This window comes from Lepidothrix coronata, unplaced genomic scaffold, assembly GCF_001604755.1.
Source record: "Lepidothrix coronata isolate B3197 unplaced genomic scaffold, Lepidothrix_coronata-1.0 Scaffold6, whole genome shotgun sequence".
In the NCBI taxonomy this organism is placed as follows: Eukaryota; Metazoa; Chordata; class Aves; order Passeriformes; family Pipridae; genus Lepidothrix; species Lepidothrix coronata.
Genome location: NW_016690186.1, coordinates 2,247,060 through 2,272,547, shown reverse-complemented (window position 1 = coordinate 2,272,547; position 25,488 = coordinate 2,247,060). Strand labels below are relative to the sequence as shown.

Sequence of the window (25,488 nt, the reverse complement as noted above, 5' to 3'; positions counted from 1 at the left end):
GTAGAAAGCAATACTGTCCTGTAAGTCTCCTTTACTGGTCTTAACTGTGTCTTTTGCTGTGGGGTAGCATTGTAGAAGTTGCACACAGGCTACTTATAACCAAATTTCCAGATGTATTGGCAAGGACAGCTGATGAAACTGTGACTTGTGGCAACTTCTTTGGCATGGCAGGGACAAAAATTAATTAAACTTGTTTCTGCAAGTGTATTATTCACAAGGACAAATTGTGTGGCAGAATTTTAACATAAAGCATCCCATACTAAATAAATTAATAAATAAATATTTGAAAACATTTTAGTGAATGGATTTCCTGATTAATTTGTTTATTCCTTTGTTTAGTACCAATTACAAATTCTAGCAATCATTCTTAAATATTTATAACCTGATATTCATTGTGTGGTGTTATGTTGAAAGTAAAGCCAAAAGTAACTTTCTCCTCCAGGTCCAAAGCCAGCAACCTAACCACTGGCAGCCACTGTAGTCTCTACTGGCAGTATCCATTTAAAGACAAATTCTAAGTTGAATTTTGTAAGCTATGAGAAATATGAATTTATCTATAGGGAAAATAGGGCAGATGGACTTTTCACACTGCTTAAACTAAGTCTCTTTCTTCCTTGGACCAAAGTTCCAGAGCAGAGTGTGTGAGTCAAATAGGTCAGAGAAGCTGATATTTGTGTTCTTCGTGTGAATAGAAAGTGGACACCTTTTATAGAATTTATCTAATCTAAAAGTGTATAGCTGATAACATTATGAGAAGTGATTTGTTAAAATATTCAAAGTTATGCCAGAGATATACTGTGTGCTTCTGTACCATTCTGCATATAGATGTCCTGTTTTAAATTCATTGAAATGTCAATGTTTAGACCAAAACCCTAGTTTTCAGTTCCTCAGCTCTCAGTAGTTACTACTAGCATTAAAAATGCCATTTAAAAATGCTGGGTTTGAGGCATAGATGTTTGCAATTAAAAATATTAATTGATGTATGCCAGATTATATAACTTCAGGTTTTCATCAGGACAGTGATCTACTGGACCGGCGGAAACATTGCTTCAGTGTCCAGTCTGAATCTGGAGAAGATCTTTACTTTTCTGTGGAGCTAGAGTCTGACCTAACACTATGGGAAAAAGCCTTCCAAACAGCGACTTTTTTAGAAGTTGAACGGATACAGGTGAGAACAACTGCCTGATCACCTTTCGGTACATTAACAAATTAGGTGCATATGAAATAATGATGCAATTTAAGAAATTTTCTGACCTTCTGCAGTTGTCAAATTATTATTGTTTATCTAAGTAATTGCATAAGAAGCCTGTTGGTGTTCCCAAACAGCTTGTGATCTAACGTTCAGAAGAGATCACCTCAGATACAATCTTTGAGTTATTATGACTTGGTGATACGTATTTTTTAACTGAAGTTCATGGACAAATGCAGAAAAGCAATCCATAGATCAGGGACAAAAAGCAGCTGTTTAGATATCCTTACTGTCTTGCATGCTACTCTATTTGCTACTGGATTTCACAAGAGAACTTTGCAGGAATTAAGTTGTCCTTGTAATACTGGGAATGAGAGTACACTGAATGAAGTACTCACTGGATACAAGCAAGAACAAAATTGTACCTCAGATACACTATTCTTTCTTCAAACATTTCTTGTTTCTTATGTATTTACTCAATTGTCAGATGACAGCAGAGATGGATGACATTCAAGTGCCAATTACTAGTGAATTTTTATAATTTTAAATAACCTATGAGAGTATTTAAAGATAACTTTGTTTCCCTCGTATGACCAAAAAGTCATGACTTTTTTACTTTAAATAGGAGAAAAAACCACACACCACAATTATAACTTACCCAATCCTAGTTGTTATATTGATGTTCTAGTCATAAAATATACAAGTGGTTAGAACATGTTACCATGAGTTATACACACCTACCGGAGTTACATTAGCATATTAACCTGTGCAAGTATTGGCTCGTGCATTTTCTGCGTCATCCTGGGAATGCAAGCACTGACACGGTTTTATTCAGACAAATTGTTAGTTATATATTAGTCCTGTTCCAACTTACGAAGCACCACATGCAGACAGACCAAATTAGTATATGCTAATAATGATCCATTTTGGAAAGACTACAGTGCTGTCAGCTTTAATGTGTATTACCTTTGCTGGAGGAGCTGGAGAAGATTCAACTTTCCTCTTTATTTCATACAGTGTTACCTTCTACCAAAACTTTTCTTACCTTATATAAATGACTGCAACACAGTTTATAGAAGCATTACTGTGCCATCAATAGAAGAATATATGACATTTTTCTTGAATAATTTTTTGCCCAGAAGCCACTTCTTGTTTGTTCTATTCTAATATTGATTTATACTATAGCACTCCTAGTTTTTCTTTTTTCAAAATTGCTCTCATGCTTCCCCCAAATAATTTCCCTAATAATCTTAACCCCAGATTAGTCTTAACCATTGCACCTTTCTTTTCTCTCTCCTGAAGTTCAGAGTAGCAACTAAAAGCACAAAGTAATGATTTCCTGAGGCTGATTGATTTATTGATTAAAGCAAATCTGTAAAGGTGGATGATCGGATTTCTCATGATAGATTGTTATTGTGGAAATCATTATTTCAACTTTTTTTCTATATTTTCTCTATCTTAATTAAAAAAATATATTTTTAGTACAACTGAGTTTGGCCTCCTCATTTTCCTTTCAACAACCATTTCTGCTTTCATCCAGCAATTTGAAGATGCAGATAAAACCTGGTGGTCTAATTTGTCTCTAAGTTCTTTCACTGTGAGAAAAAAAAAAGGTGACAGGTTCAAAATTAAGGTATCACCTGTACAGTTTTACTAAAATTATGGCTTATTAAATCATATTCATATGATTGTTTATATTTAATATGAATGATAATCTATCTGTGTGCAGGTTTTCCTTACAATAAAGTCTTATGATTTTCAAAATATAACTGCAGTTTAAAACTGCCTTTTAAAATTATTCAACTATTCCATAATCATACCAATAATAACAGCTACTCAGTGACTATAATTTGGCATTAACCTCCACAAGAGGTTAATAAGGGCCCTATTCTGATCTAATTAAAAAGAACATATAACGAATTAAAGTATTTTTAAATGCTGCATTATAAATATATAATTTGAGGTTTTTTAGAAAAGAAATGTATTACAGGAGGCATCATCAAGCTGATAATAATTTAAGAACATGATACCATAATTTAGTCGTATTTTGATGTGTTAGTTTCTTTTTTGTTAGTTTTGTTTAGTGTAGTAAGTGATGTTAATCCATTTTCCTTATTAACTATTAAAAGAAAAAAAAATAGTTGAAGATCCTTTTTCCTTACTATCTCACAGCATTGTTGTATGAAGAATCTAAGAATGCTCTGGCTTGCACAACGATGTGCAATTATATATGACTGTCACGTTTCCTTTGTGTTCCTGCTACTTTTCACCTCTTCTGTTGTGACTTTTTTTATTGCTGTCGTTGTTTGTATTGTAGCTGTTTGTTCTCTAATATAAGGTTTATTATGTAAACAGTTTTGTGTTGCAGTACTTTAACATTTGCCTTCATTGAAGTTGAACCGGAGTTTGAAAGTCTGAATTAAGTCTTAGGTTTATAGTATGGTTTCCTTCAGTTTCAGAGATAGCTTAAACTAAGCTCTCAATGTATTGTTTTTTCCATAATTTAAACTGTATGTATTGAGGAAATAAAATCTAAGGAACAGCTTCGGTTTGTCTCCTTCAGCCCCTGCCTGATCCATTGAATTATTCATAAACCCAATTTAAGATTCTGTATTCTGTGAGAGAACAAAAAAAATGTATGCTGGTAAATTTTACTTCTTTTGGGAGGGGGATGCTTCAGTTCTGATAAAGTTTTCATGAGCTCTATGTGAGAAATCAGCAACCAAAGCCAAACATTCACAGTATATATAAATAAAAGTCACTTTTAAGGTTTTAAAATATTTGTTAAAATAAAAGAAATATGAAATTTTCCTGTATCTGGGGAACAATTTCTGCATTTTTTGCTTTCTCAAAGAAAATAAAGATGAGAAAAATCTTAACAAAGTTAATTAGTGTCTAAAAGTTCACACTCCTGCTCTGAGCTGTGAACCAGAACTATGTGCAAGTGCATACAACACATGCATAAACCAAGGGACATTTTTCCCCAAAGAAACTGAAATCTCACTGTCCCAAGATCTTTTTGTTATTCTCACATTTTTGCTTCTCTGAATTATTTTGAACATCATGGAGTACATGATCCAAGGGTATAAAGTGGTCTTATATATAAGTAAAGCATCAGCTGCTACTGGTGGTCTGCAGTTTCTTCCTACAAATAAATACACTGAGCTGAACTACATGATACTTCATCAACTGCACACTGCCTTTTGTATAAAGAACCTTCAATCTGGGAAGCAGGTTGGTTTTTCAGTGCAACCCTGAACCAAGACTGTGTCCTGTTTCTCATAAATCTTAACTTCCCAATGAGGCTAATTAGACCAGGCACAGTGCCGTGCTTAAGCAAAGGTAGCTGTGCCAGCTCAGCACGGTGCTGCAGTGCACACTGTAGGTTCACCTCTGGTGTTGAGGTGTGCAGTTAGATGACTTTAGATGACTATATATATTTTAAATCTGATATACTGTCTCCTTGCCAAAAATTAATTTCTGGTAGAGGCTTTAAGTCTGTTCCAGATCTTGGAGGTTTACAAATTAAAATGTAGTTTGTATCTCGTTAGAAGTTTGCAATATAATTCTACAAAACTGTAAATTTTTTACTTTGCATGTAAAACCTGAACATTCTTGCATATATGAATTCATTAACTATAAGTAACTGAAATATATTACTTTACATATATAGTTTATATATGTATTTTACATATATACTTTATATATGCGCTGTAAACTTAACTCCAACCTTAAGTTCAAACCTAAAAGGGGCGGTATTCCAAGGAGGACTCTCCAAATTAAAAGTCTTCAAACAGTCACAGTGAGAGACAGATTCCAAGCAAATCTTCCAACTAGGCTCGAAAATCATTCTATAGATCCCTCTCCTGAAACACTGACAACATATTAAAAACAGCATCCTGCAGTCCTCTGAAGAATCCTTAGGGTTCTCCTTCAAGAAGAACAAGGAATGGTTTGATGAAAACAATCAAGAGATCCAGGAATTGTTGAGGAAGAAGAGAACTGCTCACCAAGCACACCTTGCACTGCCATCTTGTCATGTAAGAAAAGCAGCCTTTCATCTTGCATGCAGCAAGCTCCAACAGAAACTTCGTGTCATCCAGAACAAGTGGTGGATCGATCTAGCTGAAAAAACTCAATTATGTGCAGATACGGGTGATCACAGAGGATTCTATGAGGCCCTGAAAACAGCATACGGGTCTACAAACCAGGTCAAAAGCCCTCTACTCAGCGCAGATGGGCAAATGCTTCTGACAGATAAAACCTCAATTCTGAATCGTTGGTCTGAACACTTTCAGACTCTCTTCAGTACCAGCCATGTAGTTCAAGACTCTGCAATTCAGCACATTACACAATAAGCGGTGAAGAATGAATTGGATACTGCCCCCACTATGGAAGAAACTCTTAAGGCCATACAGCAGGTGAAAACTGGCAAGGCACCTGGGGTTGATGGAATTCCACCTGAAATCTGGAAGCATGGGGGCCTTGCACTCCATGCTAAATTTCACGAGTTTGTGGTGTGCTGTTGGGAATGAGGCGAACTACCATCAGAGCTTCGTGATGCAGTCATCATCACTTTGTATAAGAAGAAAGGAGATAAATCAGACTGTTCAAATTACCGAGGTATTACTCTGCTCTCCATTGCTGGCAAAATCCTGGCAAGAATACTTTTGAACAGACTAATACCCACTATAGCAGAAGAACTTTGTGGTTTCAGAGCCAACAGGAGTACCACAGACATGGTATTTGTTCTCAGACGACTGCAAGAGAAGTGTAGGGAACAGAACAAACGACTCAACCGTTGTTAATCTCACCAAGGCTTTCAACACTGTGAGCAGAAAAGGTCTGTGGCAGATTTTGGAACGTTTAGGATGTCCCCCCAAGTTTCTTAAAATGATCATCTCACTTCGTGAGGATCAGCATGGCCAAGTCAGATATGGTGATGTACTTTCTGATCCCTTTCTAATAACCTTCAGCTGCTTCCTTTGAGAATGCACGTAGGATCACTCTCTAGGAGAAAAGACAATACAGAAAGAATCATGTCTTGCCAATATCACCTAAGGAGTCTTTCTGCTGTGTCTTTTGCAACCGGTCTTGTCTATCTCATATTGGCTTTTTTAGCCACCAGCGCACTTGTAGCAAATATGGGTAGCGCCCTTCCCAGATCTTCGTTCGCGAAGCCTAGCCATGATACTTTTTTGTACTAATGAGATGGTGCCACAGACAATATCCTCTTCTTCAATAACATTGATTTACAATCAAAGTTTACATATTCATAGCAGATTTATGGTGTAGCTGATCTAAGAAAAAAAAATCCAGTTTTATTTGCTTATATGAAAACTAGCTGTGACGTTTTCAATTTTCCTTCATTGCAATGTGTATTTCAACTGTTAGAAGCTGTTAATGCACCTTTCAGCTTTTTATGTTCTGGGGAAGACCATTTAGAATCCAAAGAGCCCACTCAAAGAATATATAAGTAAAGGCATTTGATTTATCCTTGATAATCAAAATGCCAAAAATAGTCATAGGTACTTTTGTAATACTAGCAGTTTAGTAACTCACATTGTTACTATATTTACAATTTATATTTTGATACTCTGACACATTATAGATCATGGAAGTCTTTGTTATCATTTCATATTTTTAGTGGCTACATCAATTTCTGAAGAATATACCTGTATTTAATTAAATCTGGAGGGTAAAATGTCTATAAAATAAGAATGGCTTCTTTAAAGAACTTGCAACAGATCTGGAAATGTTTTAATTTTTTCTTACATATTTTGTGATGAAAAATACAAGTCCGTCATTTTGTACCTGAAGTCAGCCTCCAAGCACAGCTATAGTTTTGATCCTGAAAATTATTTTAATAGATGTCTCATGGCATGTGTTGAAGTGTGATGTTACGGAAATAAATAGATGCATATATATAAAAATTTTGGAATGAGAAAGTCTTTCAGGACTTCAAGGTTTATCATAGAAATATTTGAGATATATTGGTCCACTAGCTGAAGCAAAAAAGGTATTTCATATGATTATACGAGTTGCTAAATTGTATGAAATGCTACCTTTTCACTGAGATTTAGGACAACACAGAACCACAGGAAACAGCATACCAAAGAGATATTTTACATATGATTTATTTTTTCCTAAAAAGCTAAAGAGAATATGTTAATGTTAAAATTTACTGAGTATGAAAAATAAAGAAGAGGGTTTGAGAATAATAAAACTTTGCTTTTAGTAATTTGCACTGATAAGTCACTGAGGCAATTCTGATGCAGTTTAATTTTTTCCCTAATAGCAGGAAATCCTCTTTTCACATTACTTAGATAAATTCATCACTCATCAAAATTCTTTGATTTGAAATACACTGACAATAAACGGATGTATTTACAGACAAATTACTCTTTTCTGATAATAATATTGAGAAATATAAACATTAGAATAAAGACATAGAAATAATGGTTCTAGAAAGTTTTTTAAGAAATGTGTTCTGTGGTGACAACCTTCTCTGGTTTTTCTTTTACAGTGCAAGACATATGCATGTGTTTTGGAGAGTCATCTTATGGGACTTACCATTGACTTTAACACGGGCTTTGTTTGTTTTGATGCTGCCACAAAGGTAAAGTTCTAAGACTTTTTTCTATAACACTATTATTATTCCTTGTTTTTTCTAACATTTTGAGATAAGTAGTATCCTTAAAATGTCCTTCTCTTTGTTATAGAAATAGATCATCTCTTGTCAAATCTCTCATGCTTTAGTTTAAATTCAGGACTGATTTCTGATTATGTGAGAAGTTGTCTTCTTTATGTGCTTGTTATTGAAAAATCAATACCAATATCAATCTGAAACAACCATCAGATCTTGATTCTTTAATTTCACATGAAAGCCCACACTGATTGAGTTTGATGTTTCTTTTGCTGATGTGTCTTTGGTTTTGAGAAGAAATAATCTTGGTTTCAAGCTGGTCTATGAGTTTTGAAAATAACCTTCCATTCTCTTCTCTTGTTTCATGAGTGAGAGTGTGTGCTATTATAGCAATTCCCAGTTTCTGTTTTAGATGTATTTTGTTCAGGTGTCTGTAAAAGTATAAATCAACCATAGTCTGTACGTCTCACCCATCAGCTTTTCCCATCAGCCTCAAAAAAAGCTCAGTACAAGTGAGGAAAGAGTTTACTTTATTCAGTAAATAGTATGGCATCAATTTCCAGATTACATTATTGCAAGTCCAAATCTCAGTAAAATCGTTGAGAGCCTGAGTATGTTGACAATTGTACTAATTGTTGGCAAGTACTAAAATGTAAGCAGGCTTTAGTGTTACTACTTGACATTGCTGTTATGTGAGAATGTGAAATCTTTCTTCTAAGTTCTGCTTCTCTTCAGTACCTGTTTTATTTTGAGATGCTGCAATATTGCCACCAGCAATTGCTGGAAATGCCCTTTTGACTACAGAATATGCTCTTATATTCTATCTTAAGTCAACCCTTCCCACCACATTACTCTGCTCATCCGAACCCTTTTATTCTTCCCACTCCATTCTGCTGTTTGTTTGCACAAAGAGTGGTAAATTTGGAATTCAAATACTTATGTATGTATGTTTCTTTTTGTTATGCAAAAGACCTTGAGTGATTCATCAGTGAAATGGGACTATCAGTTTAGAGGGTATTACACAAAAAATCAGTGCAACAGAATTAAAATGCAGTGGCTCAGTAAAAAAAAGTGAACTTTTCCTCACCCTTCAATAATATTTTTATATATAATACCTATATAAAATATGTATATAATATATAATGTGTGTTTGTATATATATATGTATGTATAATATTATAGAATCATAGAATGGTTTGGGTTGGAAGGGATCTTAAAATTATCTAGTTTCAACCGCCCTGCCGTAGGCAAGGACACCTTCCACTAGACCAGGTTGCTCAAAGCCCCATCCAACCTGGCCTTGGACACTGCCAGGGATGAGACATCCACAACTTCTCTGGTCAATCTGTTCCAGTGCCTCATCACCTTTAGAATAAATTTCTTCTGCATATCTAACCTAAATTTCCACTCTTTCAGTTTGAACTCATCACTCATTGTATTGTATGTATTGCATTGTATGTTAGAATAAAATATAAATAGCACCATGAATTAAAAAAAAAAGATGTTGTTTTGTTAGGCATTAGGCAGTGTGAGGTAAGGATGGCAATTGCATTAGAAGAGAAACAATACAGTAGAAAGAAATATAATCTTTTGCCAAGTGACTGATAGAATTAAAATTGCCAAACAAGCCATAGGAAGAAAACTTGTCTAAAACCTGTTCTAAGTGTGTCAACCACATTTTAATGAGTGCCTAAAAAGGAAAAATATTACCTAGTCTCCATCATTTTATGGAAAGATGAAACCTGCAATTCTCTTAGCCAAAAATTTATTCAGGTATCTTCATTATGATGACGACAGGTGTAAGTTGTGTCTATGCTGGAATGTTCTTCAACAATATTGCTAATCTGACATAAACTGAGACATAAAGTAGACATGTATAGTCACAAGGGCTAAAAGTAATATTTCTTCACATAATGGAGTTCATATGAAGCAGGAAATCAAAATCTATTTTCCAAGAAAATTCAGAGAAAACAATGAAGAATGGAAAGCAGTTTGCAGGACAAGAAAAACATGAATAAAATTTAAATTACATTTTCTATATCTTATTAATATTTACATCTACATTTATGGATTAAGACTGTACACAAATCCTAAGAAATGTCCCATGAATTAAGATACTCAGTATTAAAGACAAATTCATTATTTAAAATTTCATACTTTTAATGAAAAAGATACTTACATATAATTCTTTATAAGTCCTATGATTTTTTACAATTTGTATTTGAGAAATCAGTACAAACTATCATCTTTTCACTTTCAGCACTGGGGTATCCACAGCTTTTTGGAGCAACCTCTTCCACTGACTCACCACTCTCATAATAAAAAATGTCTTATATCTAATCTAAACTCTACCTTCTTCTAGTTTAAAAGCATTGTCCCTTGTCCTGTCACTGTAGGCCTTGGTAAAAGCTCTTTCTCCATCTTTCATATAAGCCCCCTTTAACTGTTGAAAGGCAGCAACAGGATCTCCCTGCAGCCGTCTCTTCTCCATCCTGGATAGCCTCAGGTCTCCCAGACTGCCTTCATGGGAGGGGTGCTTCAGCTCTCTGATCATCTTAGTACTCCTCCTCTTGTACATGTTCACTTCTGCTATTTTGGCACTGCTCATACCAATTTCAACCACTCTTTTTTGGGTAGAGCTTAACTCAAAGCCATATTCTATTGACTTCAGTGTCAAACTGAACTGTTCATTCGGTGTGTTTCTCACTTCTCACAGAACAACATAGCAAATTCAAAATGTTTTAATGAATTCAGAGAAGATCTTGAACAGGTACTTGGAGAACAGATCTAATGGATATCATTAAATGCTTTATTATTATTATTTATTTATGACACTTACAGATTTTCCAGAACACAAAGATCTTCATAAAACAAACTAGTTTCTGAAACAAAGTAGTTTCTGGGGACACCTGAGAAGCCCTGTCTTATATTTTGTTGCAGTGGTGCCTTCAGTAAATCTTGAGGCAATTTAAATTTTATCCTTAGCATTGTGCATATGGTATTTTAAGTTTTCTTTCTTAATCACTAATCAGTTGACTGTGAACTGTCTTTAAAAGTTCATAATCACTAATAAGCTAAGTAAAGGAAGCCAAGTTCTTTAACTCATGATTAACCGTTATTCAGCTATTCAATTATTCCAGTTATGTAAGCAATGCAACAATATTTAAATTGTTTCTTTCTCTTACGTTTTAAGTAGATTAATAAGTTTTGTCCAACGTGACTGAAAAACTGCATTCAAAATTTCACAAACGTTCTAAACCCCAAACTCACTTCCAATTTTCATGAACAAGTTTATAGAGGGTAATGGCTCTCATTATTCTTATGGTTTCCAGACAAAAGCCGTGCAACCCTGTGTGGCTTGTTTCCTTGCTTATTATCATTTAATCTTTATATAATACTTAACTATGTAAGTTAAAATAAGTGGTTAAAAACTGTCATCTGTGCTAAATGTATTTCAAGTTAAACACATCATAATTTGATAAAAACATTGTTTCTGTCTGTACAGATGGATGATAAATATGAGTACACAAAGTATTAAACTGAGTTATTCAGAACAAATCTGTACTGTGATGTGATTATAACAGCACTGACATAAATCATGGCTGTTTCTGCTGCATATTCCCTTCTTCCTCTTATTTATTTTCTGACTGATAGCTCTTAAAGTCAACAGTACTTCATCATTTAGAGCATTTGGTATGTTGCTCTATTGCTATTGTTGTTTATAACAAACCATTGTAATTTCCTGAAAGGAGAACAAACAGTTTTTAAAACTGCTTAGTTAAATCAGATTCTTCCAACATTTCAGAAAATAATTTCTTAATTCAGTTAAGCAGTTTATAAAATACCAAATATAATTTTGGACACAAAATAGTTCTTCTCCCTGAACCTTAACAAGTAGCAACAAGTATATTTGTGTCCTTGTTCTTCTGTAGCACTTTCCAGAGCTAAGGCTTCTGTGCAAGATGTCATCTCTTTTTATTACTAACAAGGTATGGTATGAAAGCAAACTGTGACATAGAGGCCAAGCAGACATTGGCAAATGTCTGATTATATTTATTTGTGTGATGTAGTCCTTCATTTGCAGTAAGTATATACCTGGAGTCAAAAGGCCTCCTGCTTCCTTTGTTGGTATACATGGAAGTTTAAATCCGATCAATAGGGAATTTCCCCACAGCATCTCTTCCACTAGGGATTTCTTCATAAAAATGTCCACCAGTTTTAATGCAATGTCATTTGCTTTATTTGTAATACAGGAAATTTATCTTGTTTATTTGTTTTTAAACTATGAAAATTCTAAAAATAAGCAAAACGTTAGTTTGATCTAACTTGATCTTAGAAGTTATAAACCGAATTTTACCCTAGGTAATTTTTGCAGCATTGTGTATCAATCTCTACTGGAGAAAATATTTTTCCCAAGTCCTGCACAATTACAGCACAGCAATTCAGGTCCTAAATTTGTCTAACATTAGCTAGCAAATAGACATCAATGTTTTAATGAACAAATATAACTCTTGTGGATAATTTATGTTAGGTATGGACATGCACATATATTATGATAAGCATTTATAAATAAGGTTTTGCAGCCAACCTTAAGAATTAATATGGAAACTGCTAGATTACACAGATTAACAGAATGTGTACAAAAATTTATCTAAATACTATTCTGAAAATGATCCAATATGTGAAACTACTTACTTGAGTGGCATTCAATAACTTACTTTTAACATGCTCCTAACAAAAAAAAAATTGACTATACTTAAAGTGTATGGGTGAATATATGTAGACATGTATGTTATGCATATTTCTGTTTATACTGGCATATTCATTAGATTTTTTTTCTAAAATGTGCATATTTGCATCATAACTTCTACGAATAATATATATGTTTGTGTAAATATACATTGCAATATACCTACCTGTGCAAAGTGCTATGACTGTACTCCATCACATTTACTGCTCATTAAACCAGCAGTCAAAAATATATATTTGTCAGAAGAGAAAAAAATCATTCCTTGTAGGACTGAAAATAGATTAAGGTGCTGCTGAATTATATGGTGGTGCTAGAACAAAGTAACAAAAAGCTCTATTATGGCCCACAGGGCTCATATCAACAAAGCTCAGTGTACCTGTCCTCTGTTCTCTTGCAGAAACCTTGTGCACTTCATCAAAAAAGAGAATACACTGTAAACAATAAGCAGCATTGCAAATATATTTAATTTGTTTTTCATGCTGAAAGACTACTAAATCACACAGAGCAGTAGTTCCCTGAATTTCTTTAGGAAAAAACTCCATGTTTTCTCGGGATACATACCTTAAGGTCTGTTCCTTCATTCAACTAATACATATACAGCATATTGAAATAAAACAGCATGCAAAACCCCCTTGATACCCAAAGTTTAGTAATAGAGAAGGCAAGAGGAAACTGGACTTACTTCAAGATGGAGATTTAATGATGTAACTCTTGTGAAAAAAATACTTTTTCTGTGCTCAGAAGTTGAAACGCTGAACAAACAGCTATAACTTTAATATAAGCCATCAAGCATGATTCATACAGTTTTATGTTCCGTGGCTAGAAACAAAAGTTGGTAGGTCGTCTGTCAGTACCAAGCAAATAAACCATAGTCTTTTAACATTTTATGTAATTTCAGTAATGGACAAGAACCCTTATTTTATAAGGGCTGACTTTCTTGCTTTTTTTCTTTGTCTCATTTTTGTTCTTTATTCTCTGTGTCCTCCCCTGTCTTTCCCTTTACAGTTATAAAGCTGCAGCAGTTGACAAAGGAAATTGCCTTGGACCATAATTCTTTTGTAGTAAGGCACTCTCTAGGGATTGGTAACACGGTAGAATTGAGCAAGAACAAGATCTTAATCCTACTCAGTTCCCTTCTGCTGCTATAAGTCTGGCCAAAGTGCCACTTTGCAAGAATGCAATCCTTCTCAATTAGCTATGAGACAGACAAATTAAGGTGTATCCCAGGTGCCTGAAGACCCAATTACTTTTATTCTTGAAAACAAGGACATGCAAGGCATCTGCTCTTGATGCAGTTTGACTTGTAGGAGTTTTGCTTATTTTAGTCAGAAGACAAACAGCATTAGCTTGAAAGGTGCCCATTGAAGCTTAGCATAAATCTGTAATATATCAGATAAAAATTGCCTTAAAAACCTAAAAGGAAGAATAATTCAATCAGTCAGAGTATCAAGAAAAAGGAAGCAGTGTTGGAAAAATACAGCTACAGCTTTTTGAAGATGCAAAGGAAAAGAGAGCAAAGGGATTTGCTGAAACTAGAATTGGAAAGAGACCTCTGACATCCTTTTCCTTGTTTACTCCATCATTTACATGTGGCCTGAGATGTAGCTGTCTAATCATTATAAAACACTGTCAGATTCTTTCATTTTTTTTTCCACGCATCCTACCAAAAGCCAAATTTCTTTAGCTATTACATAATAAAATCTGTATGATTCATGTCAATGGAAAGTATAAATAAAACCTGTATTTCATAGAGTCATAGAGTATCCTGAATTGGAAAGGATCCACAAAAATCATCAAAGTCTGACTGCTGACCCTGCACAGGACAGTCCCAAGAGTCACATCATGTGCCTGAGAGCATTGTCTAAACGCTTCTTGAACTCTGTCAGACTTGGTGCTGTGACCACTTGCTTGGGGAGCCTGTTCCAGTAATGAGCCAGCCTCTGGCTCAGCCTCTGGGTGAAGAACTTTTTCCTAATATCCAAGCTAAACCTCCCTGATACAGCTTCATGCTGTTCCTTTGGGTCCTGCCACTGGGCACTAAAGAGATTGGTGCCTTCCTCTCCTCTTCCCCTTGTGAAGGAACTGTAAACTGCTGTGAGGTTTCCCCTCAGTCTCCTCATCTCCACCTGAACAAGCCAAGTGACCTCAGACATTCCTCATGCAGGTTCACTGGCAGGTGAAATGATGCCATTGCAGTATGTGGTGCAAACACTATTGCACAAGTTTGTTAGGTGTAGTCTTTCTGCAAGAAGAAGTATGGTCCACAGTGCATAACCCAACACAGAAGAGGCCAGACTGTTAAATAATATATTGAAGGTAGTTCATCACTGAAACCATAGGACAGAAGTTAAATCTATTCTTGTTGGAGATTCCTATGTTGACATAATACAACTTTTCTTTCCTATTGCCAATGCAAAATGTCCACTATATCCTTCCTAGATCATATAGCTATCGCAGAGCCATGGACTAGTCAGACACTCACATTTCTGTGCATATTCCTTGGTAGGTAAAAATATAGTCGCCTTTTTATTCTGTTTAGAGTAAAACAACTCCTTGACCCAAAACAAAAACCCTAACTAACATTCCCAGTCATAGCCTAAACTGATTATGTGTATTCCCACATTTCTGATGCCATTATCTAGATGGCAAGTGATTTTACCTGATGTCATCTCATCAAATTCGTATGTGGTTTAGTCCAGAATTCTGGGAATGAGTAGCAAACTGACATAATATGAATGGGAAAGTGTTTTCTAAGGTCCCTTGCAGAATATGTGTTCTAGATTTAGCACTAGTGCTAAGAATAGAAGCAACATAATTTTCTTCATTTGTAGCAGGAGATGGTGACGCCCTGCCCTTCCTGCCCCCCCTTCCTGGGGGGGGAGTGGAAACAGATCCCTGACCGGAGAGGTAAAAGAATCCCCTCCCGACCCCCATCACCTCCCATGGTGCCCTTGAAGAACAGGTATGAGGCCCTGGACCCAGAGAATCAGGTAGAGGACAGTCAAGAGGAAGATCTGTCTGGAGGGTCTCCTGGTTGCACCCTGTCTGCCAGAAGGATCATAACTACAGCTATAAAGAAAAAAAGACACGTAGTTGTAGTTCGTGACTCCCTTCTGAGGGGGACTGAATGCCCTATATGTCGACCAGACCCAACCCACAGGGAGCTCTGCTGCCTTCCCGGTGCCCGTGTGAGGAGTAGGAGACTCCCTGAGCTAATTCGGTCCTCAGATTATTATACACTGTTGGTAGTCCAGGCTGGCAGTCATGACATTAATGACATTAATGATATTAATAGAAGAAGTACCAGGGCGATTAAAAAGGACTTCAAGACACTGGGTCAATTAGTTAATGGTGGTGTTTTAAACAGGTGGTGTTTTCCTCAGTTCCTGCAGTAGCAGGGATGAATGAGGAGAAGAGTCGGAAAACTCATCTTATCAATAGGTGGCTAAAGGATTCATGCCACCGGCAGAATTTTGGTTTTTTTGACCATGGGGCAAATTCCATGGTACCTAATCTCTTCAAATCAGATGGGCTTCATCTATCTAGGAAGGGCAAAAGGACTGTAGCCCATAAGTTGGCAGGGCTGATCAGGAGGGCTTTAAACTAGATTTGAAGGGGAAAGGGATTGAAATCAGGCCCTCCAGAGAGGACCATAAGGGTGGAAAGCCCGAGTTAAGAGTGAAATCAGCAGCCCAGCTGAAGTGCATGTACACCAATGCACGCAGTGTGGGTAACAAGAGGAGCTGGAAGCCATCGTGCAGCAGGAAAGCTATGATATAGTCGCCATCACAGAAACTTGGTGGGATGACTTGCATGACTGGAGTGCTACCATGGGTGGCTACAAGCTCTTCAGAAGGGACAGACAAGGTAGGAGAGGTGGAGGGGTGGCTCTATATGTTAGAGAGTCTCTTGACTCTGTAGAACTTGAAGTCAGTAACAATACAGTTGAGTGCCTGTGGATCAGAATCAAGGAGAAGGCCAACAAGGCTGACATCCTGGTGGGAGTCTGTTACAGACCACCCAACCAGGGTGATGAGAGTGATGAATTATTCTACAAGCAGATGGCAGATGTCTCAAAATCTCCAGCCTTTGTTCTTGAGTGACTTTAACCTACCAGATGTCTGCTGGGAACTCCACACAGCGGAGAAGATTCCTAGTGTATAGAGGATAATTTCCTGCTCCAGCTGGTAAATGAGCCTACCAGGGATGGGGCCCCACTAGACATTCTGTTCACAAACAGAAAGGGGCTGGTGGGAGATGTGGTGGTCGGAGGCTGTCTGGGGCACAGTGACCATGAAATAATAGAGTTTTCAATACTCAGGGATGCAAGGAGGACCATTAATTAAACCTCTATGCTGGACTTCCAGAGGGCAGATTTCAGCCTATTCAGAAGACCAGTTCAGAGTGTATCCTGGGACACAACCCTTGAAAACAAAGAGGTCCAGGAGGGATGGACATACTTCAAGAAGGAAGTCTTGAAAGGAGAGGAGCTGGCTGTCCCAGTGTGTCAAAAGGCAAGGCAGCGGGAAAGACAATGGGTCTGGTTGAACAGGGAGATTTTGAAGGAAATTAGGGTAAAGAAGAGAGCCTACTGATTATGGAAAAAAGGGCTAGCTACTCAGGAAGAGTTTAGGAATATAGTTAGGTCATGTAGAAAGAAAATTAGAGAGACAAAGGCACAACTTGAACTTAATCTCACCACTTCTGTGAAGGATAACTAAAAGTCCTTCTACAGATACATCAATAGCAAAAGGAGGGGCAAGGAAAACCTCCATTCTTTAATGGACATGGGTGGGAATATGGTTATCAAAGATGAGGAAAAGGCTGAGGTATTTAACACCTTCTTTACCTCAGTTTTCAACAGTAAGACAGGTTGCCCTGAGGACACCTGGCTTCTGGAGCTTGTAGAAAGAGATTAGAATCTGAATAGCCCCCCTGTAATCCAGGAGGAAACAGTTAGTGACCTGCTGAGCCACTTGGATCCCTAGAAGTCTATGGGACCAGATGGGATCCCCCCGAAGGTGATGAGGGAGCTGGCGGAAGAGATCACCAAGCCCCTCTCCATCATCTACCAACAGTCCTGGCTCACTGGGGAGGTCCCAGATGATTGGAAGTTGGTGAATGTCACGCCAAACCACAAAAAGGGCCAGAAGGAGGACTCAGAAAATTACAAGCCTGTCAGCCTGACCACAGTGCCTGGCAAGGTTGTGGAGCAGATCATCCTAAGGGCAATCACACAGCCCCTACAGGATGGACAAGGGATCAGACCCAGCTAGCACGGGTTTAGGAAGGGCAGGTCCTGTCTGACCAACCTGATCTCCTTTTAGCATCAGGTGACCCGCCTGGTGGATGAGGGGAAGGCTGTGGATATGGTCTGTCTGGACTTCAGCAAAGCCTTTGACAATGTCTCCCACAGCATACTCCTGGAATAGCTGGCAGCCCACGGCTTGGACAGGAGCACTCTGTGCTGGGTTAGGAACTGGTTGGAGGGCCGGGCCCAGAGAGTGGTGGTGAACGGTGCTGCATCCAGTTGGTGGCCGGTCACTAATGGTGTTCCCCAGGGATCAGTGTTGGGCCTGGTTCTGTTTAATATCTTTATTGATGATCAGGATGAGGGCATTGAGTGTATCATTAGCAAATTTCCAGATGACACTAAGTTGGGGGGCAGTGTCGATCAGCTGGAGGGCAGGAGGGCTCTGCAGAGGGACCTGAACAGGCTGGAGGGTTGGGTTAATTCCGACAGGATGAGGTTCAACAAGGCCAAGTGCCGGGTCCTGCACTTTGGCCACAACAACCCCCTGCAGCGCTACAGGCTGGGCACAAAGTGGCTGGAGAGCAGCCAGGCAGAGAGGGACCTGGGAGTTTGGATTGACAGGAAGCTGAACATGAGCCAACGGTGTGCCCAGGTGGCCAAGAAGGCCAATGGCATCCTGGCCCATATCAGGAACAGTGTGGCCAGCAGGTCCAAGGAAGTGATTCTTCCCCTGGACTCAGTGCTGGTGAGACCACACCTCGAGTGCTGTGTCCAGTTTTGGGCCCCTCAGTTCAGGAAGGATATTGAGGTGCTGGAGGAGGTCCAGAGAAGAACAACAAGGCTGGTGAAGGGACTCGAGCACAAGTCCTATGAGGAGAGGCTGAGGGAGCTGGGGTTGTTGAGCCTGGAGAAGAGGAGGCTCAGGGGAGACCTCATCACTCTCTACAACTACCTGAAAGGAGGTTGCAGCCAGGTGGGGGTTGGTCTCTTCTCCCAGGCAACTATCAATAAGACAAGAGGACATGGTCTTAAACTGCACCAGGGGAGGTTTAGGTTTGATACTAGGAAGAAATTCTTTACAGAAAGGGTAATTAGGCATTGGAATGGGCTGCCCAGGGAAGTGGTGGCTTCTACATCCCTGGAGGTTTTTAAGATGAGACTGGATGTGGCACTTAGTGCCTTGGTCTAGTAACCACGGCAGTAGTGGATGAAGGGTTGGACTTGATGATGTCCGAGGTCCCTTCCATCCCAGATGATTCGATGATTCTATGACTGTAGGAAGCATCAGCAATGTATTACAGGCATAGAAGTCAAGAGCTTTTCTTCCATGTGTCATTTATGTATTGCATTTATGTCCCAACTTTAAAATAAAAATATGCAAGCAGAGAACATCCTTGGGTAATTATAGCAAAATAACACTAGCAGAAGATAATAGACAGTAATTTTGTTGCAAAGACTAGAACAAATCAGTCCTAGATGATTACTTATAAATAAAATATTTCTCATTAAAAGGTATTGGTGGAGAATCTTGGTCTCAGATATGTCACAGGAAAAAAAATCTTGTAATTTCAGTAAATACAGGATTTTTTTTTTGATGATTTCTTATTACAATAATTTAATAGCATCTCAAGAGATGTCAAGTCTTAAACCTAATTTGTCATCTTGTCTGCAGTGTTTATTTGTTTGCACTGCATTCTGGTATTCTTTGAAGTTAATTTTATTAAATGATATAAAATGCAAAAAACAGCCAAAGCAATCTATGAATAATAATTGGGTAAAGGATTTATATCTTATTGGTTGTTTTCAATTTTATGCATGTTACATACCACATTTGTTCAGAGATTGTCTTCTTACAGTGCATTTCCCAAAACATGGATTAATTATGTCAGATTTTCTGCAACCACACTGGGAGTATGGAAATTGTGATGATGGTATTTTCAGTATATGTACTACCTTGGTCCCCACTTTCTGGATTGGACTGTTTGCTGTTTTCACAAGTCCTACTTTTACTCGTTGAATGAGAATTCACTTTTCAAGGCAATAAATAGTGCATATTGAGTTCTCATTTTGGTCTTACATCAAGGCATCATAAGGTTGTGTGCCTCAACTTGAAGGGTGTCTCAGAGTCCTCATGAGTAGCTGATGCCACTACCTACAAAAGAAACTTTTTTAATTTGGTTGCATTTTGTGCTTTAAAAGGATTTGGCACCTGGTCCCCCTGTCAATTCTATTTTAGGGTATACCAAAATTTATTGCTTCCTAAAAATGCTATATATAGTCCTATAAAATTTTCTCAGTGATGCGTTATGCACAGTTACTGAGGATTATACAACGAAAGTACTTGAAGAAAATCGGCTGCTTTTACCAGCTAAAAGAAGCCCTATCAGAATGTATTATAGAGTGTTGAGCTCAGTAACACTGTACCTTCAAACCAGTAAGTAAGTACTTCTGCTTATATTTTATAATTCATGAAAACTGATTTAGGAATAATTTATATGACACATATTTAGGTGTTTGGCAATTTATGAAAAGGCCGGCATGTTTTACAAATGTACTTAATGCTTAGAAGTCAATATATATACATAAATATATTTGTACAAAATTATAACAACCTATCCTATCTCACTGAGGCAAGCATTCAACAAATGGTTCTAAGGAGCTGTGATATTCAAAAACATGAAGACAACACTACAGTGATAGTGGAGTAGATCAGTGTTCCCAAGGGTACCTATTCCTATTTAAAATTAGGATTCAGAACAATCACCATAGTGAGCACTGTGACACTGAAGTCAGCCCACAGGTATATGAAAGATAACAACATGTGAAACTCTCTGTCTCATGTGTTTTTGTCACTGCTGCAGTTGCACATCTGTGTGAAACTGTGTGCTTAGGTGATTGTGTCTGGTCTTTCCTTTCTTGCCTTGGCACTATGAAGCAAACATTGAAAAAGTATAGGTTTGGTCCCCGTTCACTGCTTATGCATTTTGCAGTAATGAAAATGAAAAGAAGAAAAGAACCATGCTTAGAACATATGAAACCACAAGTGGAAGTAATCCAGCATCTCCAAGACACTGTACTTTGAGGACAATGTGACTGCAGTCACAGCATTCTGCATCACCTTGTACGTCTACTTTATCTGTGAAATGTGCAGCTCTGGCTACACAGAGCAGCACTTCAGCTTCTTTGATAGGAGACAAGAATTAAATGGGTCTTAATGGGCATATGCTTAACTAATTTACCCAGTTTTTGCCATCTAGAATTTGAACATCTAGTTTAAGTAGTTTAAGATAGTAGCTACACTTTCAATATAGTATGATATACTGGAGTAGAGACACATCCATAGACTATTAGGGACACATTCAGAGTCTATTAGAGAGAATCAGTTTTTCCCAGTTTAAACAAGGATATAGGAACTGTTATTCAGAGATTGTCTAAAAGAAAGAAATAGCCAGGGTGACTAGCTTGAAATACTTTGCATTCCGGACTTGATAACTTAAAACTCACAACATTTCCCTACTCTTATTTTTGCAAAAAGAACTCTCCATCATGTGGACATCTTTGGGGGAAATTTGTTGAAGATCATTCAAAAGGAACAGATAATTCTTTCATGTGGGAATAATTTCATGCCTTGTCAATAACATTTTTACTCCTTACACTTTAGATGAAGAGTGTTTAATCATCTCTGCAAAGAAACTGTCAGTTCTAGGAGCTTGTTTTGCTATCTTGATGGTTGAAGTGAAGTTTTGTTGGGATTAGTCCTCTCCATGCTATAGACCTGATTTTGCAGAGAAGTTAAGTAAGAGACATTGCTAAGTAGGAGTCTCCAAAACCAATGTTATGCATAAATTGAAGTGCGTTCCTGAGTCATGCCTGTGGTTTGGTGGGACTGTCATTCTCTTTCCTCTGAGTGGGAATGACGTGCATGGTAAAACTGTATGGAAATGTCAAAGTACCGCAGTTCTATAGGTCCTTCATCTTCATTCAAACTTAATCTGACTCGGAATAAGGCCAGGTACCCTGGGATTTTGCCTGCCCATCTAAGGGTCCTTGTTAATGCTGCATCTCTCTCCTGGCTTCTCCATATATCATCGGAGAAGAGAAAGATGATAGCTCATTTCTTCAATTGTTTTCTCCTGAGATAAAGAGACAATCAGTGCCCTTTACATTTCTCATAGCTTAAATAGATTTGCTGTTCCTGAAGAAAGACAATGGTCTTGATCTTCTGACAAGATTTGTTGATTTACATAGATCTGTAAAAAAAAGAAGTTTACAAAGTAGGTAGGAATATAACCACTTGAATGATTTATTGGATTGCTTTGTTTTATCTTGAACTCACAATATAAGTAAACGTCATTTATCAAACAAGGTCAAAGGAATTGCACACACCTAGAGATGAGGGAAGCTATTCTACTTTCTGTAACACAGATTGGTGGACTCAGGAGAACAGCATTTGAAATAAATATATTTTCTCCTAAATTGTCAAATCCCTTTAGTTTGTCTGAAACACGATGTCCTTAACTCTGTTTATGGCAGATGGGAGCTCACCTGTCACATACACACAGAGAATGAAAGTGGTGCTGAGACTAGGTGTTTATTTTTATGTGGAAGGGGCAACTACATAGAGAGAATTTTGGCAAAAAATTCTAGCATTTGCTTTGTGTATTGTGCACAGTTAAGATGCTGTCCTTTTAGTCTTTTTAGTCCTTTTCAGGTTACTAAGACAAACATAGCAAACTTTATTTAGCTTGGTGCAGGTGAGAGATTTTTGCCAGTCATTAACATGAAAAGATGAACACACACTGAAGCAAAGAGGCTTGCATAGATTTAGGACAGTTAAAAATCTGACCTCCCTCAAATTCTTTTAATTCTCAGTAGATACTAAATCTTTCATAGGTATAGACAAAGGGCACGGATGGAAGTGTCATCCTATGCCCCTGAGAGGAAATAATTTATGAACCTTTAGACAAAAGGGTTGCCTTAAGTTTCTGTGTTGTCCGGTGCCCGTGAAATTAGTGTTTCCTCAAAGTAACCGCACAATGTGATATTTTATTCTAATTATGTGAAATATTACCGGAATCACAAAGAAAAATTTTAATGCCCAAAATACCTGAAGGGTGAGGGGATATCTTTAAATGAGTCTGAGAAGACTTATAACGAAAAGTAGCACTTGTCCAATTTTAAGCAAAGTAATGGTTTTTTTCCTACATAAATCCACATTAAATATATTTTAAAAAGATGTTTTTCTAGACAGCTGTAAATTTTATTAACTGATTGTTTTTTTTGTAGAGCAATCTGTCTTTTTTTTCAACAAGACACAATGTAATTCATAATATAATTACTTGAAAGACCACTGATATGGTTAGAATTAATGACCTGCTCAAATTCCTCATTAAAGTTTCATAAGTAAACTCTAAATATGTTCTCATTACAGAGTTTGTTTCTAATTTGAGTTGCCCTTTATGTTAATACTAGATTTTTCAATGTGGAAAGAAAAAGAGGGGATTTGTATGTAAGGTCATCACTTCCGATGGAGATAGGGAACCCGTGAATTGTCAGTGGAAAAAAATCTTTGGTTTTTGGCATGACAATGAATTTATAATCCTTCTCCTTTTTGATTAATCAGCATTAAATATAGATAAAGGAATTTCAGAGTAAATTTCACAAACTTAGTCTGACAGATGTGAATCAAATGCTGTCAAAGTATGATACATCTATATGATCAAAGGGATATCTGATCACAGAATACCACAATCATTTAATTATATATCATAGAGAGGTTAAAATTCTCTTGGAATGAGATCAGCTATTTCTAATACAATTTGAAATGATAACTACATTGACTTGCTTGTGTATGATTTTTATGTTTTGGGTTTTTTTGCCTTTAGGCTGTGCTTTGGAGATACAAGTTTTCCCAGCTCAAAGGTTCTTCAGATGATGGGAAGAGCAAAATCAAGTTTTTGTTCCAAAACCAAGATACTAAACAAATTGAAGCAAAGGTAAAAACAATACTTTGTTTATATAAAGGCAATGTACAATTTTCAAAGCAACCAGGGAAGAAAAGCAGTATAATAAAACTAAGTTACTCCAAAATATTAAATTAATGCTCAAAGGATGCAAACAAAACCAAAGAAATTGAAGAAAAGTGAATCAATTACTCGGACATTTTTCTAGTTTAAAGTCTTTTGAAAGGTGTAATTAGATTAAAAATTAATAAAATACAGGGCTCGTTATTTATGGTTTTAGGCATGATTGCAAAATCTCCTCTTTGTCATTTTGATAAAGCTAGCTGAGAGATTGAGTACCTTATTCCCTTACAAGGCTGAAGCTTTGTCTGTGTCCAATGCAAAATCAGAAAAGCTGTGTTTTCAGTTGTGCTTTTGATTCAAGAGTTAGTTCATGGAAACAGTAGCTGTGAGAGATTTAGCCTTACTTCAATTTATGTCTTTTGAGAATAGGGCATTTACTGTCCCAGTGTGTGTGAGAAGTGATCTCCCTGGGTCTCTGATAATTGAAATTGCCTTGCAGTCTGGATCAATGTTCTCTTTGACTAGAACCCTAATTTTAGTGTAAACCTAAAGACTATTTTCTTGTCCATCTTTAGCCTTGCTTCTGAAGCATTTTCTACATCATTTTTCATGACCACATCAGACAGAAAATTGCTGACTGAATGTGATAATAATACAGTTCCATGAGCAAATAGGAAATAGTTAAATAAATTGTACAAAGGTGCTAAATATGTACAGTATAATAAACTGTGTAAAGAAAAAATATATTGCTTTATGACGATAGACACCTCTAACTTTAAATGCCAATAGCTACCTTAAGCAGCTATTTTTCCTTCCTCTATGTCTCTTTATGTTTGGTGTAAATTATTTTCTACCCAGCAGCTATTTACTTCATTTTGAATGTTTTACTCAATACAATGAAGGTATATAAAACCTCTCATTAAATCAACAACAATGAAATGTGGTGACCATGTCTTTCAATACATCCACATTCTGCTGCATCTCAAAGATAAATACTTTCTTCTGATTCCTTCAGAAATTGTTTTAATAATATAGAACTTTTTTTCACCTATAAGAAGAAAATGCAAACTAATTTAATGTCATGAGGATGATTTTCTCTTAAGGAAACAATTGTACACTATTATCCTGCTGAAGGATGAAAGTCAAGTTATTCTTCTTCTAATATCTGTCTGCTATTGCTGTCATATTAACACAGGATTTTAGGATTGAAGAAACTTCATAGGAGTCTAAGAGTGGGACAGTGGTAGGTTTTTTGTTTGGTTTTCTTTGTTTGGTTTGGTTTTATCGTTGGTTTTCTTAAATTGGTAAAACTAGAATATATTTTTAATGCTGATTTAAATTTTTTAAAAGATTTCTAAAAATTATGAAATCTAGATTTTGAAGAGGAAAACAGTTTTCATGAAAATATTTTCCTGTTTTAAATTATATCTGTCATGTAACTCACTTTATAAGCCTTAGAGATATCCTGGTCTGGTACCTTTATTGTACCTATTGTTGTTCCCACTCAAGTTGAATAGAGCTTTATTTCTAGAAAATTTTGCCTACCTTTTATTAAGGTTGAAATTCTACCTTCAACCTTACGAAGGCAGAATATTACACAGACTTACTAGCATGCTTATGAAT

The 25,488-nt window shown here is 36.8% G+C and overlaps 1 protein-coding gene across 3 annotated transcripts in view; it reads left to right on the top strand.

The window, feature by feature from the left end:
• The window catches only part of SNTG1 (syntrophin gamma 1), a 341,564-nt gene that overhangs the window by 303,178 nt on the left and 12,898 nt on the right, over positions 1 to 25,488 (top strand). For all 3 annotated transcript variants that reach the window (XM_017833684.1, XM_017833693.1, XM_017833674.1), the window contains 3 exons: positions 1,016 to 1,168; positions 7,716 to 7,808; positions 23,725 to 23,835. In XM_017833684.1, coding sequence (XP_017689173.1) covers positions 1,016 to 1,168; positions 7,716 to 7,808; positions 23,725 to 23,835 — 357 coding nt within the window. The remainder of the gene's footprint in view (positions 1 to 1,015; positions 1,169 to 7,715; positions 7,809 to 23,724; positions 23,836 to 25,488) is intronic.